Source organism: Notechis scutatus, chromosome 3, assembly GCF_049901735.1.
Source record: "Notechis scutatus isolate UNSWTSFEM ecotype Mainland chromosome 3, rNotScu1.2, whole genome shotgun sequence".
Classification (NCBI taxonomy): domain Eukaryota; kingdom Metazoa; phylum Chordata; class Lepidosauria; order Squamata; family Elapidae; genus Notechis; species Notechis scutatus.
In genome coordinates this window covers 24,670,085-24,686,558 of record NC_142011.1, presented here as the reverse complement: position 1 = coordinate 24,686,558, position 16,474 = coordinate 24,670,085, and the positions used below count along the sequence as shown (strand labels likewise).

Below are 16,474 nucleotides of genomic sequence, written 5' to 3'. Positions count from 1 at the left end.
TTGGGGGTATGCCTCACTAAACATCTGAGAGGAGTTAATTCAGAAGTTAAGATGGGAATACAAATGCAACGAAGTGAAGTTTGAAAGATACATGTAAGTGTTCCAGCCTTTCCCAAACAAAATGGAAATCTAGTATTATGTTTGATTTAAAAATAATCCAGACAAAAATGGAAGCTGCATAGTTTAGTGTGTGCCACCTGTTTTGGTCATAAAGAAACACAATAAGCAAAAAAGATATTTAGTTTAATACAAATTTTATACAAAGAAAATGTGAAAAAATACTTCCATATGCTAAAAGCAATTATGCTTCACAAATAAGGCCAGCTAGGCTATCTTTGACACAACTGCAATTCACAAATAGTCTGCTCTTGATTTGTTTTTCCTGTTCATTTTGTTTTCTTTCCTCTAATGTGCATACTAGCTGGAGACTGTACAGACTGCATTCTTTATAAACAATGGGAGAAATCAATTATGACTAAAATGTACAACAAAATGTACTGGAATGATATCATACAATTAAATTTGCTCATATACATACATCATCTTGCTTTGTTCAATGCTTTTGTTTACACAACATACAAAATGATACTACAGTATAAGTGTAACAGACAGTGTTTTCATGGATTACTTTCTCTCTCATACTGTACTGCTTCATGCTCACATAAAAACATAAAAAAATCCCATAATACATGCTCTAGCCCAGCATCAATGTTTTTTGCCCATTTTTCCAAGTGACCTGGCCATGTCTTGTTCTTGTGTTCTCTTTTTCCAAAGTCCTCCAGAAAAGCTTGTATGGATGTGTATGTGTGTGTAAACCCAGTAGGAAGGATATCTCCCAGATCCACTTGTGTCCAAATTATCTGATTACTATATTGCCAACTGCTTTTAAGGTTCTTGCTTCCTTTTCCTTAGTATTAACAAAACTTTATTTTTTGTAAACATTCTCTCTCACATTAAATACGCTACACAAAATTTGCTGTTTAATGTACTTGAGACCCAAAGATTGAAATTTATTTATTTTTAAATTGCCAACACTAATTTCAGTTGCATACACAAGGCATTGTCTTCTTTTCCAAATACAAGCCAAGTACTTCATCTCTTTTCTTCTTTAAACTCTAAAGAGGAAGAATGATTTCTATGTGCAACTCTCATTCCCAGAAGATCATTCTTCTCGATGACATCTGTGGCAAACCTGATTTAGACTTTCCTTCACAAATTTCCAACGTGTGCTAAAGTCAGTACAAATATAAAAAAGGGGATGGCACTCTTAACGTCATCCACAAATTGTACATAATTTACAACAGTATAGTTTACCATCAATTTTACTAGTCCTCCGGCTTTTTAAAGCCAACACTAATGCTTTACATTAATGTAGTGTAGTTAACTGCTTTGTACACATGTACAAAGGTAAAAGTCTCAACCTTTGAGGTTAATCCAAAAAACTGTAGGCATTTTTTCACATTTCTAATGAAGAGATTATTATTATTCCAATAGTTGCCTGGTCTCCTTTATTAGCAGTTAGACTCTTCGTACTTGCACAGGCATTGTCGTTTGAACGTACTGAACTCCTGTTCTCATTGCCATGGTCCCAGCTGTAGGACTTACTACTACCGGAATGGTCTGCAGATTTAAAGCAAAAAGATACATCGTCTCAGAAATGCAGAACTGTATCACGCAAAAAGCCCAAACAGGCTATCATCAAAGATTTCATAGCATATCACCATTGTAAACTACTTCTGTAATGATACAAGACAGAGGGTGGGTTTTGTTTTTTGTTTTTTGGCTAATGTTTGGTTCCACAATATGCATTCTCAAGCCTGCAAATAAATATTTTCAATATATTTGCAAGGTAATTCATTAACAATAAATGACACAATGGAGTATGTGTTTAATGTTTTGAAGATATCAATAAGCTAACCTTTAATGAAGAACAATGCCTTATCCACTATTTAAATACTTGAAAACTCAGACAGAATAAAAATAGGTCTTCAAGAGATCAAAATCAAATGCTATTAATTCATAAGTGTGTTAAACAAATAGTTGCACTGGTTGTCAGAACTATTTTATAATTCCAGAAAGTTTTTACTGGAAATGCTTCAAAATAAAAAATGCCAATATGTAAGTATATAATCGTAATTTCAATGGTGACTTGTGTGCAAAATACAGAAAATGATGTAAAAAGCAGGTGTTCAACACTGGTCATCAACTGCAATAATATTTAAATACAATCTATTATCAATATAGATTGCCATTTTAGCTCAGTAATTGATGAAAGAAATACCTAATATTATTTTCCCCAACCTGGATGTATTCCCATAATCCTTCCAAATATCATGATTTACTATCTGGAGGATTAGGTAGGTGAAATATATATTTAGAAGAAAACAGATTGATGAAGGTTGGTCAAACATTTTTTATTCATTTGATTTATGTCTTTCTTATTCATCAAACTTTGCATAGTCACAGGAAAAGAATTTAAAAACAGTCTTGATAGAACACAAAAATGTCACCTCAGTCAGGCATAATACACTAATTGAAAATATTTTATAGACTTTAACACACATGTGTTTATGTACCCTGTTTATGTACAGGGTTTGTGTATCTTGTAATAGTATCAATTTGCTGCATTAGTAACCTGCCATTTATCCATCTGATTAGTCACTGATAATTCCATCCTCCAAAAATTTACCAATTTTTCTTACACGTTTTAAACCAAACTAGATTTTGAATAAAATCTTTCTGACACTCTCAAACACTTTTCCTGATAGTAGATGGAGTACAAACCAAATTGTAACCCTGGCATAATCTTAAACTAAGAGCATCACTGCCCATGTCAATAAGGAAATTTCCAAATATTCTATTTTATTTTGTCTGTTTACTTTTTAAACCACTAACTGACCAAATTTCTTGGGTATATAAAAAAACTATTAACAATTTAAAATATCCAGAATATTTAAAACATTAATCAGTGGTAAAATTTAATAATTTTAGTGGTTAGTGGGAAGTGCAGATGATCTTAGTGGATGGTGGGAATCTTGGAGGAGGAAGCATTCTCTCATGTGACCTAGGATCAATCCATGTTAGGTGTTCAAATAATATGTAACAATTGTACTATACTTAGAAAATAACTGACACCCAATGTATCACAGAAAGCTATAGAAAGTTCCAATTCCAAATTCAGAGACTGAGGGTTAATTAATTACTGTTAATTAAAATTAACATTCATTAATGAATGAATTTTAATTGTCTTACAACTTTAAACAACTATACAAGAATATTTAGATATGGTCATGCAACAAAGTATCATTTCCTTCTGTATAAACTGCCATAGAGACTCAAATGACCTCCATGCTGTGCCTTACTGGTGTTATAATGAATTGTCTGTCATTAGTGTTTTAGCCATCTTACTTTCTCCTTCATTCCACAGTGCTCTTCCATAAGCTACATACTGTGAGGAGTTTAAAAAGGGAAGATGGTATTTATGCAGTTGTGTCTACCACTCTAGTAAATTCCCAATTCTAGAACTCAATGAAGCATTGTCTGAATTGCCTGCAGAATCTAGTCTAAAACACTGTTATGACTCCTTGGAAAAACCAGTAGATCCAAGAAACTGTTTGGAAAAGCAAGCTGAATTTGTCCTCCACCCCTGCACAGACAGAGTGTGATTGCAAGTCCTACATTATCCAGGCAGTGGTCCATTCATGTCAATGGAAATTCATCCATGAATCATTCTTTTAAAAGACCAACTGAGTATACCAGCAGTCTGTTTTGTCTCTAAGATTCAATGTCTTAAATGTCACAGCTGTTATGAATTCCTGAGTCATACCAGACAGTCCAGGCTAATATTGATGTGGAAGTCTCCTAGCATCTAGAATTCTATAAGCCACCTAGACTTACTTACGTAATTGAGAAAGTACATCAATAAATCAGTGAATTAGCTAATGGGAGTTTGTTATACACAGCCACACATTTCCTCTCCATCTTCCTTCCTCTAGCCTGCTTAATTACTGAAACGGGTCCTCTTGTGTCATCCAACTAGGTTTGTTATAGAAGCCAAGTTAGCTCTCATCCATGATCAAATCATGAAATGTTTCCAATTCTGTTGTTTATTTATGTGCCACTGAAAAGAAGGGTGAATTCTATGTGGAACAGAAACTATTCACCGGGAAAACTAAGTTGCCAGGTTAGCTAGAAAAAGAGACTAACTGGTAATTTCACTTTCTATCTAGTGACATACTGACTTTCAACTTCTACCTTCTTATTCCCTACCACCATCAAAATACTAGTCCTCTTGACAAAACCCTTAACACCATGTCCATTACCCACTACTGGCTCCTGATGCTTCTTAGTCAACCAATTAATTGTAACACATGACAATTCCTAAGTTTAATGCAATTTTGAAATAAGTTATTTCAATTTTGAAATAAGTTGTTTTGTTTAGACAAAACACAACAGCTAAAGAATAGCATAGCTTTCCCTAACCTGCTTCAGAAACTATAATAGCAATATAGAATTTTAAATCAATAAATAAAACTTGAAACTTTGATTGTCCTGGATGACAATGTATGGTGTAAAAGAAATTGAAGTGTATAGCAAAATAAAGCATTTTGCACAGCAAACTGAGTTAAGACCAGTGAATTCATATTGTGGTAACACAGGAGAAAACCCATCCTCCCTCCAAAATAAATGAGCTGTTTCAATGCCAAAAACAGTACTTACAATTGTGGGTTGAGTAGTTGGTATATAGGTAGTGGTCTGCGGTACCTGGACCAACTTTATAGGCTGGCTGCTTGTCACACCTGTTGCTATCTGCAGAGACAGCACAGGTAACCAGAGTGAAAGGTTCAGTTTTTATGTCAATGCCACCTAGTTATTAATATGGTTTTGGATTTAGATCTTGCCATTCCTAAATGGAAGGACTGCCTCTAACTGCTGAGGGAAGAGGGGAAATGATTTTTACAGATTCCTCCTCTCTCCTGTATCAAAAAACCCATCAATCTGCTATGGGGGACAAGGAAGAGCTGAGAGATCTTCCTGAAGCATGAGAGATAGGACTAGGTATTATGCTAGATGAGAATCAGCTAAAAATTATCTTCTACCCATCTTTTGGTTCTTAGTGAAACTTGCTCACAAAATCTTCCCCATTTGTGAAACCAAACTCTGGATTTAACCCATAAAAATGTCAGTGCTTGGTTTTTTAAAAAAACCTACATTTTAATGAATTCACAGGTTACATTTTTATAAATAAAAGCAAAATTTAAAATATGAAAGTGAGCAATGCATACAATTTGATGTTTCAAACAGATATAACAATTATGTGATGTAATTTGAGATTTCCAAAGCAAAATATTTCATGATAAGAAACTTATCACAGAGCACAGTACAATTACAAGTAAGGTAACTGGGTATTTATTTAGCAATTTCTTGTTAAGATATATAGTATTTTTCAGTGTCTTTAATTCAAAATATGCTCTGGACCATCCTTTCTTCTTCTCTAGACTACCCAAGACCTATGGCTCTTTACCTTACAATAAAGTAAGGCAATTAAGTTATATAGTTTTGTAACAAATCCTGACTACTTGAGGTGTAGCTGATACAAAATGTCATGATAAAAGAGTTCCTTTTTCCCCCAACAGAATGTACTATAGTGCTTTAAGAAAAACTAATAGGGACATACAGGAATAGATAGAAAGCAGAAATGTACTTGTTAATAAAGTTTTATTGTAACTGCTAGTATTGCTTTAAAAGCCAGGACCCATATTTCACCCATACAAGATAAAGAACAATAATAGTTATCTATATATGATTAGCAATTCTAGTATATGTTATTCTGAAGAATAAGGATACTGAATTACATAAAGATGTGGGTAATATTTTCAAACTCAGCTTTCAGCACTTAACAGGAGAACTGGACATTTGTGTGTGTGTGTGTGTGTGTGTGTGTGTGACACACACTCCACATTTCAAAATAAGAGAAGACTAAGGGATATTTATGATGAGCCTGAGCAGTCACTACATCCCAAGTGGGTGGAAACGGCAAAATCACATGAGACTTCATCACATTATGCCATTATAAAAAATGGTAGCACATACAAGATTAGATACATCCTGGATCCTTAAGAACTAACTCTGTAAAGGTGAAAATAAAGACAAAGGCATTTCACCAGCCCTCAATAAAATAAAATAAAATCCCATTTATTGCTTTGTACAGCTTTAAAAATAAACCTTAAAGAGAGGATGCACCAAGGAAGGACATACTTACCGTAACACTTTCCTTGCTTTTTTCCACAGCTGCCTCTTTTTCTTTTGGAGCACTGGTTGTTTCTGTAGGTGCTGGCTGTGCACTGGAACCAGGTTGGGACGCTTTGTTTAATGTTTCTGAACTAACTTCACTATCTGTCTCTTGCTGGGTTGCAGTAGCTAAAATAAAAGCCAAGGGAATTTAAAATGGAGATGAGATTCATTTATAAATAGATTGAAAGATTAACAGTGTAACTGTAGAAACACTAGCCATTTACCTGATTGTGTACAGGACTTCATATGTTCTGGCCAATGAGCTTGTTGGCAAGGATAGTCACAATAGCTAGTATTCCAACAACAGTAAAAGATAGCCTCTTTTTTGCAGTTGGCACACCACTGCTTCTTTTTGGTCTCATCCACAGCTTGTTGCTTTTCCAATTCCAGTTGTTTCTTCACTTCAGCAATTAAACGATCTCTTTCTTGCTCTAAGCTTTGTCGCATTTCAGCCATTGTGAGTTCTAGGTAACAGATGAACAGCATGTAATCTGACAGTAATTAAATGGTCTATCTGTTAAATAATAATGGTAAACTACCTTATAGGGAATAAAACGTAATAATTTATTACAATCAAGGCAGACAAATTTATACTATAATGTATATACTTATGTATGTAAGCTTACTGTATAAGATCTTAAGGATTTCCATGGTTTTTTAAATTTTTGAAACAATCTACTATTTTTTAGGTGTCATTCAAGAAATAATTACCAATCAATTTAGGTTTATTAACTATCATGATGACATACTGTGACAACTGAGCTGGACTTCTATAATTGATTATATATACACTGCTCAAAAAAATAAAGGGAACACTTAAACAACAAAATGTAACTCCAAGTCAATCACACTTCTGTGAAATCAAACTGTTCACTTAGGTAGCAACACTGATTTTGCCAGAGAACACCAAGATTGGCAAATTCACCACTAGCATTCTGTGCTCTTCACAGATGAAAGCAGGTCCACACTGAGCACATGTGACAGATGTGATAGGGTCTGGAGACGCCGTGGAGAACGTTTTTGTGCCTGCAACATCCTCCAGCACGACCGGTTTGGCAGTGGGTCAGTAATGGTGTGGGGTGGCATTTCTTTAGGGGGCCGCACAGCCCTCCATGTGCTCGCCAGAGGTAGCCTGACTGCCATTAGGTACCAAGATGAGATCCTCAGACCCCTTGTGAGACCATATGATGGTACGGTTGGCCCTGGGTTCCTCCTAATGCACGACAATGCTAGACCTCATGTGGCTGGAGTGTGTCAGCAGTTCCTGCAAGACGAAGGCATTGATACTATGGACTGGCCCACCCATTCCCCAGACCTGAATCCAATTGAGCACATCTGGGACATCATGTCTCGCTCCATCCACCAATGCCAATGTCTTATTTTTGTGTTCCCTTTATTTTTTTGAGCAGTGTATATGAAAAGCACAGATTATATATATGATCAGCACAGATGTTTCTTTACATACTGGGCAATGAACCACAAAAATATTTAACAAAAATGTTATTTTTATACCCAGATTATGTTTCATTTCTGAGAGCTCTTGCTGATGTAACCACTGAAGCTTTTCAATTTCAATTCTCAGACGACGAATCTGAAATATTAAAAATACAATAACAACAAGAATGTCAGTCAAAATAGAATGAAATCCTTCTTTCTCCTCTATCCCCACATTTGTTACTGAGTGGGGTTCTGCAAGAGAAGGCCAGTGTAGCTCCTGCAGCAGAGGCATTATATGCACAAACTAAGCTGAACTTGTCACTACCAAGCTGTGGCCTTTTAAACTGAATTTTCTGAATGGTTAAAGATAGCTCTCTATAAAACCAAATATAATAACCAGTTATATGCCAAGGCCTACAGTCCCAAGTGGAGGAAGCCAAATTAAGTACTCACAATGGACTATTCAATTAATATGACTGCTCCCCATATATTTAAGTATCTCCCTTTCTGTCACATTAAAATTGTATTGATACCAATTTTTGAAGAGAGAGTCTAGAGATTATAAGCAACACTTTTAGGAACTGTCAATGGTCCTCAAGCCATTGGTGTATACTCCCAATTTAACACTAACATTATATTTTAAGGATAAGTTTTTTAGCTACTGTTTAAATGCAGCTCCAAAGAGCAGCTTGAAAAATAATATCTAGCGAGAGAACTAAGAACAATATATCAAAATATACAACAAAAACATAAGAATTACAACACACTTCATGCTAGACAAATATCAAACTCCAAACACATACCATAGCTGGGTGTGTCACCATTTGTCACAATTCCACACTATAACCAGATTTTAATAGCTTTCCAGACAGCTAACAGGGAGAGAGCCAATCTAATGTCAGGGAGGAAGAGGGGCAATACTATTCTAAAGAAGAGGGGTGCTCTCTTCTTTAGAACCTCTGAGGTGCCCAAAGAGAGTCCAGTCTACTAGATCTAATTAGATGAACAGAAACCATTGGAAATAGAGGTTCCAAAGACATCGAGGTCACAAGTCATGTAGGGTTTTATAAGTGACATCCAGGACCTTGAACTGAATGTGGAAAGTAACTAATAATATAACAGTTCTGATAGTAGGAGTATCACATAGGAATAATAAGTGGCATACATCACTATTCAAGTCACTGCCTTTTTGATCAGTTGTAGCTTCTAGATGGCATTCAAGGGCAGCCCCATGTAGATAGTAAAGAATACTAACCTCAGCAATTGTGCTTCCAGTAGTATTTTTCGAAAGGTCATTATATATTTCAGTCATTGTTCCTTTTATAGCATCCATCATCTGTTTAAAAGAAAAAATACAGAATTAAACATTTATTTACTGGGAAGAACTCCTTCAGTTTTGTTTATACCAGATACTGTGAAAAGGATTATACTGGAATATAAAATGGTTATTATGGGTTTCATACTTTACAATAATTTGCCGTTCCAGAGTTAAATGCTACTCCCAAGCAAATGAGCCTGATGAAGAGCAATGAATGTATTCCCATCCCCAAATTTAAAGCATAAATATTTGTTTAGGCAGGATTCTCCTCACTTCCAAGCTTACCATTGCTTTCACCTGACAAACAAAAGCAGCAGCTCTATCTCCAGCAGCTACCTAGCAATGTATTCTATAGGAAACCATCTGGCATTGTGCCTTAACTTCTGTTCAAAAAACTAGAGAGAAGAATTGGCAAAAGTAGACCCTGTAATCTCTGCTTTAAAATCTGTATCTGGGTATCATGCCTTTTATATTAAAGTAGGTAATATATAGCCCAGATCAGAGGGAAGACTATAACATTATTTGATTTTGTCTTGTTCTTCCAGTGAAGAACCTAGATATTTTGGGGATTATTGTTCACTTTGCATTCTAAACCTTTTGTCCTCAATACTATAATAGAAACTCTATGAAAGATACCTATCGGTTCTGCAATAAGACTTAGAATTAGCCTTGAACATTAAAATTAGTAGGTTCCTAGGAAGGACATAACCAAGGGAAATTTGACATAGTTCCACTAAACTCTATGGGGACCAGTTTAAATTTTCACAATAACAGATTATTTGTCTCAGAGAGATAAGTATGCACTGGCAGAGAAGGTGAGTTAAAGTGTGTGTGTGTGTGTGTGTACATATTAAGTAAATGAGATGGAGGGGAAGTAGAAAGGATCTGTGTCTGCTCTAGGCAAATTAACCAGGGAAGGAGGCCTGCCATGTCTGGCCCTGTCCACTGTTGTAATGTAGTTTTATGGATCTTTGACCATAAAATAAATCCTCCATCCATCTTCTAATGTCACACCCAGACTAGATAGATTTATAGGGAGAATAAGGATTTATTCAAAACAAAATTGGCTCCTGGTGACTTTACAGATGTGTCCATATACCATATATACTCGAGTATAAGCTGAGTTTTTCAGCCCATTTTCTTGTGCTGAAACCCCCCCTCGGCTTATACTCGAGTCAGATTCCCCTCTGGAAAAAAAATGGTGTGGAGCTCCGGAGCTGGGCAGGCGCTTCCCTGCTTCCGTGTTTCCTTTGCAACTTTTAAGCATGGGGGTAATCGGAAGCAGAAAAGTTCTTGCATGAGGATATATTGTTTTTTCTTTTTTTAACTGTTTTAAGGGGGGGGGAAAGACCCACCGTCATGTGAGAATTCTCAGACACAAAATCTATCCGCCCGAAAATAAGTGTGTGTGTGTGTGGGGGGGGGGAATTTTAACAGAGGGAAGATGTAGGGAGAAGGCAAAAGCGACGGAAGATGCTTCAGGAGAAACTGAGGGGGAGACTCACCCTTGGTCCAGATGAGCCCCCTTCCCCGCCCCTAAGGAAGCAGAGGCAGCCAGCAAGGGCAGGCAAGCCCCACTTCACAGACTCTGTCCGTCCTCGCTCCCACCCAAAGCCACGAAGTCCCCCAATCGCGCAGCCCAGAATCGCCCTCCCCTCAGGGGGCAGCAACGACGCCCGGTTTTTCCCGAGACAAGAAGCTCCGCCGTGCAATGAAAGCGCCCTGGCTCTAGGCTCACGGGCTCAGAAAACAACGCGAGCCGAGGTCGCTCGGCTCCGCTCGGCTTCTCCAACATCCGGCACCGCCCTGTTCTATGTGCCGGGCCCGGCAAGTCCGAGCAGCCAGCGCGTGGAGCAGGACGGCGCCGGAGATCGTTGGCTGCCTCTTTCGCAGCACGGGAGGCCTCCCCCGGCTGGCCAGTGCTCTCCTCCTTCTCTGCCTGTTTGTTCTGTGTGACCGAGGAGGAGGAGACCAGCCGGCTGGTTGGGGGAGGCTTTCTGCGCCGAGGGAGGCGGCTGCTGGTGTCCGGCTTTGCTCCGCTTCTCCGGCGCGGCCCTGTTCTTTACTTGGGCAGCCGGGCGCCCGCAACGGCAACAGGCAGTTCTGCCCGGGCTCCGCTCAGGTGTCCGGCTGGGGCTGTCGGGAGTTGCTGCCGCCGGTGCGGCCCCAGTCCCGCGTCACCTCGGGAAGGGAAAGCGCTTTGCCAAGTAAAGAACAGGGCCGCGCCGGAGAAGCGGAGCAAAGCCGGACACCAGCAGCCGCCTCCCTCGGCGCAGAAAGCCTCCCCCAACCAGCCGGCCGGTCTCCTCCTCCTCGGTCACACAGAACAAACAGGCAGAGGAGGAGGAGAGCAGCTGGCCAGCCGGGAGGCCTCCCGTGCTGCGAAAGAGGCAGCCAACGATCTCCGGCGCCGTCCTGCTCCACGCGCTGGCTGCTCGGACTTGCCGGGCCCGGCACATAGAACAGGGCGGTGCCGGATGTTGGAGAAGCCGAGCGGAGCCGAAGCGACCTCGGCTCGCGTTGTTTTCTGAGCCCGCGAGCCTAGAGCCAGGGCGCTTTCATTGCACGGCGGAGCTTCTTGTCTCGGGAAAAACGGGCGTCGTTGCTGCCCCCTGAGGGGAGGGCGATTCTGGGCTGCGCGATTGGGAGACTTTGTGGCTTTGGGTGGGTAGGTGGGTGGGAGTGAGGACGGACGGAGTCTGTGAAGCGGGGCTTGCCTGCCCTTGCTGGCTGCCTCTGCTTCCTTAGGGGCGGGGAAGGGGGCTCATCTGGACCAAGGATGAGTCTCCCCCTCAGTTTCCCCTGAAGGATGTTCTGTCACTTTTGCCTTCTCCCTACATCTCTGCTCAGGTGTCCGGCTGGGGCTGTCGGGAGTTGCTGCCGCCAGTGCGGCTCCGGTCCCGCGTTGCCTTGGGAAGGGTGGGGCAAAACCAGGAGCCGCTGAGCCTGAGCCTCCGGTGCCGCTGCCGCTGTTGCAAAGCGCTGCCGTGGCTCTTCCTTTTTGCCTTTCCCTTCCCGAGGCGACGCGGGACTGGGGCCGCGCCGGCGGTAGCGACTCCTGACTCAGGGGGCCTCCGAGGGAGTGGAAGAGAGTGACTCCTGCCTCCCGCTGTCATCATCATCTTCTTCTTTTGGGTTAGTGAATCAATTAAACCTTTCATGATAGTGAGATCGTTTCCCAAATTAATTATTTTTATTTTTGAAATTTACCAGTAGCTGCTGCATTTCCCACCCTTGGCTTATACTCGAGTCAATAAGTTTTCCCAGTTTTTTGTGTAAAATTAGGTGCCTCAGCTTATATTCGGGTCGACTTATACTCGAGTATATACGGTAGTTATTTTCAACAACAATATAGAATCCCTTGTTTGTTTGTCTGGTAATTTCTTAGTATAGCCTACATCCCTGATATCTCCAATCCAATTACTAATCGTGCCTAACCCTGTTTAGTTTCTCACACTAAAGAAGGTTGGCCAGGTTCTGCAGAAAAAAAATATATTGGTGTCCAACCCGCAATATTTTGGCTAATATTCCCCCCTTCTATTCTTATCCAAAAAACACAAAACAGTAAAAAAATTACACATCTTTTGTGTATATATGAGGGAGTCAACCTAAAATGTTGCTGTTATGTTCTTCTGTGAGCTCAAATGTTAATCCTATTCATGAGAATGGTGAAAATAACAAAGGAATGATGAACCCTCTGTACATGTTAAAATGCATTAACTGAAATCAAGCATTAAATAACACTTTTTTAAAAAGCTTACTTTACTAGTATACTTAGCAATATCTGCAGCCACATCTGCTGAAGCTGTTGCTATTGGCAAGTCTGTATTAACTGAAGATGAAAGTGTATTTGCTGATCCAGAACTGGTTACTATAGAAACAGGCTGAGTACTTGTAACCAGGGTGATAGTTGACGTTGAAGTACTCTGAGTAATTTCTTTTTGCTGTACAGCTAGAATACAAAACAAATCTGAAAATGAGTTACTATATATTTCAAGGCATTTAAAAAATTAAAAACAGGCCACCTCTGAAATAAAAATTATTTCATAGTTTTTCAGCTTAGTTACTAGAACAATATACAATTTTAATCTGTGAATGATGTTATTAACAGATAAGACAAGCCTTAAGATAAGACAGGAACATAAGACATACTTTAGTGAGTACACATGATGATTTTATCAGCCATAAAATGCCCTGTAAGTATTCACCAATTAATAAGGCATTATGTTTATTAGGACCAACTAGAACATTACAAAATCATTCAAAAGGTTTGAGTGTAAACCAAAGTGGTAGTGGAAAAGAAGTAGTGGTAGTTCCAAAGACTGCAATATTTAAAATTCTTAAAACAAAATACAGCCGATATTAAATAGATTTAAATAAATTTGTTTTATTATATACTATATATATAATAATATATACTAGTATATCATAAGTGTTCAAATTATCTGACAAACTGCTGGTACAAATACAATTATAACTGTTCCTTAATATATGATATTAACTCAGAAAAGGCTTATTTAAAGAGAGTTCAGCCCACAATCAAGGAGACAGATTCAATTTTCCCTTTCTCCTGCAATCTCCCACCCCCCCACACACAAAAATATAGCTGTGAAGGGCTCAGGAATCACTTGTGAAGAAAGGATGGTCAGCAAAAATAACCACTTCATCCTGCAGAAGGGAAGCACCTGCTGGTTCCAAAATATTTTCATATTTTAGAGGTGGTTTTCCTTTTATCTAGTTCAGGGTTGTCAAACTCACTGCCTGCAGGCCGAATGCATCACACACTGGCCAAGCCCACACTGGTTTAGCGAAGGGGGAAAAGTCACGATATGTCATGTGACACTGCTGTGATGACGCGAGTTTGACGCCCCTGATCTAGATTCAACTTATCACTAACCACAGTGTTATTATCATGATAGCCTATGTTCTCATATTATTTTTATGTTACATGTACTCGGTTAATTAAATCATCGATAAAAGGACTGGACAATTCATATTCCAACTGAAAGGTTTCTTACTATATATAGTGGTGGAATGTTTGATGATCTCCTCATTTTTGTGCAATTCATATTTGAGGTCTGGGCACAACTACTGTGAACATATTGCAATGAGCAGACATTAGGAAAGGTGGGGAATACCTTTCACTGCCTGTCTTGTCTGGTATCTTGTTCCTTGGGAAGACTGAGGCTGCTGCTGTTGCTGCTGCTGATTTTGTTGCTGCTGCCTTTGTACCTTCTGCATATGCCATTTCTGGGAAGAAGTCTGAAATTTGTTTGAAGAATTCCACACTACCCGCTGCACAGCTGGGACCGTTTCCTTTGGTAGGAGAGGTCTCTGTTTCTTTATAGGACTTCCAGTAGCTGCCGCTGGAGTGCTGACAGCAGAAGCAGCGCTTGTTGTAGCTGTAACACCGGCTGGGGGTGTCTGGGATGCTGATCGAGTAAGCACCTGAGTTTCAACTGGAGGCTGACTGTTGACACTTGAAGGAACTGGGGTTTTAGCTGCAGCTTAACCAGGTAAAAAAAAACAAGAACAAAGATTTATTGGAAATTCAGTGTTATAAGGGAATATGATAAAACACTGATTCCTAACCATTTGTTATTAAGTGGAAAGCTACTGTTTTAAATTTAGAAAGAAATTTACAAGACTTTACAAAAACATTTGTTTCACCTACAAGTATGATTAAATGAAAATAAATAGCTGTATATAAATTTGCTTAGAGAGTTTCAACTTTTTGTTTTGGCATTTCACTCCTATACTCTCCTGTCATTTTTACTCTCTTGTATTATACATATGTCCTGCTTTTAATATTCTTCATCATGGTATTATGATATTCATCCATGGTATCAGAGTCTGAAATCTTCAAATTTTGAAACAGTAAAACTGAAATATTTTCAATTTTTGCCTTCTCAGGATAGTAAGTTTCAAGAACAAACTACCAAATGAAATATTAAACTTCTTTATACATCACTTCACCAGTGCAGATAGTGATACCAATAGGGACATACTACCAAATAGTAATTTCAAAGCTATTACAATTTAATGTATACTCAGTGACCGATCCAGATTGGATCGTGCAAGAGAACTTATATCTAAATTGACATAATACTATGCATCTTCTACATGTAGTCCTCGAATTATGACAATTGCACCCAAAATTCATGTTGCTAAGTGAAACATTTGTTAAGTGAGTTTGCCCATTTTTACAATTTTTCTTGCCACAGTTGTTAAGTGAATCATTGCATTTGTTAAGTTAGTAAAGTGAATCTGGATTCCCCATTGACTCTACTTGTCAGGTCACAAAAGTGAATTACATGACCCCAGAACACTGCAACTGCCATAAATATGAACCGCTTGCCAAGCATCTGAATTTTGATTGTGTGAATGCTGCAATGGTCGTAAATGTGAAAATGGTCATAAGTCACTTTTTTCAGTGTTATTGTAATTTTGAATGGTCACCAAATATAAACTAAGAAAAAATATCAAATTTTTGATAATATTTAAATAAAGATAATTGAGTAAGAAACAATAGCTGCTTTAGCCCAAATAAAGAGTCATTCGGCAGGTAGCACACAAATTAATAAGATCTATTAATCCTTTATTAAAGAATAATGAAATAGCTGTTTCTGAATCACCCTTACATAATATGTATAAATTATTCTGACTTAATGATGCCCTGTTTAGTGACCATTTGAAGTTCCAATGGCTCTGTAAAAGTAACTTTATGACTGGAACTCACCCCAAGGTTATGTAATTGAAATTCGGGTGTTTTGCAACCTGTGGGCATTTACAAAAGTTGCCGTGTCTTGTGGTCACCATTTACAAATTTCACAGTCAGCTTCTGACAAGCAGTCAATGAAGTAGGCAGTAAAAACGTAAGTTGCATCATGTGATGTCTTGCTTAACAAGTGTAAGTGAACTGCTTAACGAGCAGGGGGCAAATGAGACTGTAAGTCCATCAGGGTTTATGTCTTATTTAACAAATGTATCACTTACTAACCAAGTTGCTGGTCCCAACTGCAGTTATCAAGCAATATGAGTGTCAGGGTTCAAAGTAACACACCCAAGACTCCAAGGCAGGCATATTCCTCAAAGTATAGGTTTATTAGACACGTCATATTGGCAAATCTGGGGAAACCCGACTCTAATTCCCCCTCAGATTTCCCCCTAGTCAAAAGTACAGTTTTCCTTTCCCTGCCCATGCAATCCATCACATGGTCCAATCAGGTCTCAGATCCCACCTCTTCGCACCTGGTGGGAAACTCCTTCATTCTCAAAGGAAAGAATTTTATTTTACAGTCCCCAGCTATCTCTACCTCCTCCCTCTCATTCCCACGGCTTGACTCATTTCTGCTGTGGCAGCCCTGGAGGGGCCAGAGGAAAATGGCTCCAGGGCTGACAAAGGAGAACCAGGGGAACCCTTTA

At 39.0% G+C, this 16,474-nt stretch overlaps 1 protein-coding gene across 14 annotated transcripts in view; it reads right to left on the bottom strand.

Moving 5' to 3' along the window:
• Nucleotides 1-222: 222 nt before the first annotated feature.
• Nucleotides 223-16,474, bottom strand: part of ZMYND8 (zinc finger MYND-type containing 8) — a 111,370-nt gene continuing 95,118 nt past the window's right edge. For 12 of the 14 annotated variants that reach the window (XM_087959314.1, XM_087959320.1, XM_087959327.1 and 9 more), the window contains 8 exons: nucleotides 14,188-14,556; nucleotides 12,811-13,001; nucleotides 8,987-9,067; nucleotides 7,807-7,885; nucleotides 6,519-6,758; nucleotides 6,263-6,420; nucleotides 4,720-4,809; nucleotides 223-1,620 (listed from right to left, as the gene is read on the bottom strand). In XM_087959314.1, coding sequence (XP_087815440.1) covers nucleotides 1,519-1,620; nucleotides 4,720-4,809; nucleotides 6,263-6,420; nucleotides 6,519-6,758; nucleotides 7,807-7,885; nucleotides 8,987-9,067; nucleotides 12,811-13,001; nucleotides 14,188-14,556 — 1,310 coding nt within the window. In that variant the 3' untranslated portion in view covers nucleotides 223-1,518. The remainder of the gene's footprint in view (nucleotides 1,621-4,719; nucleotides 4,810-6,262; nucleotides 6,421-6,518; nucleotides 6,759-7,806; nucleotides 7,886-8,986; nucleotides 9,068-12,810; nucleotides 13,002-14,187; nucleotides 14,557-16,474) is intronic. The other 2 variants (XM_087959321.1, XM_087959326.1) reach the window with 1 other exon arrangement.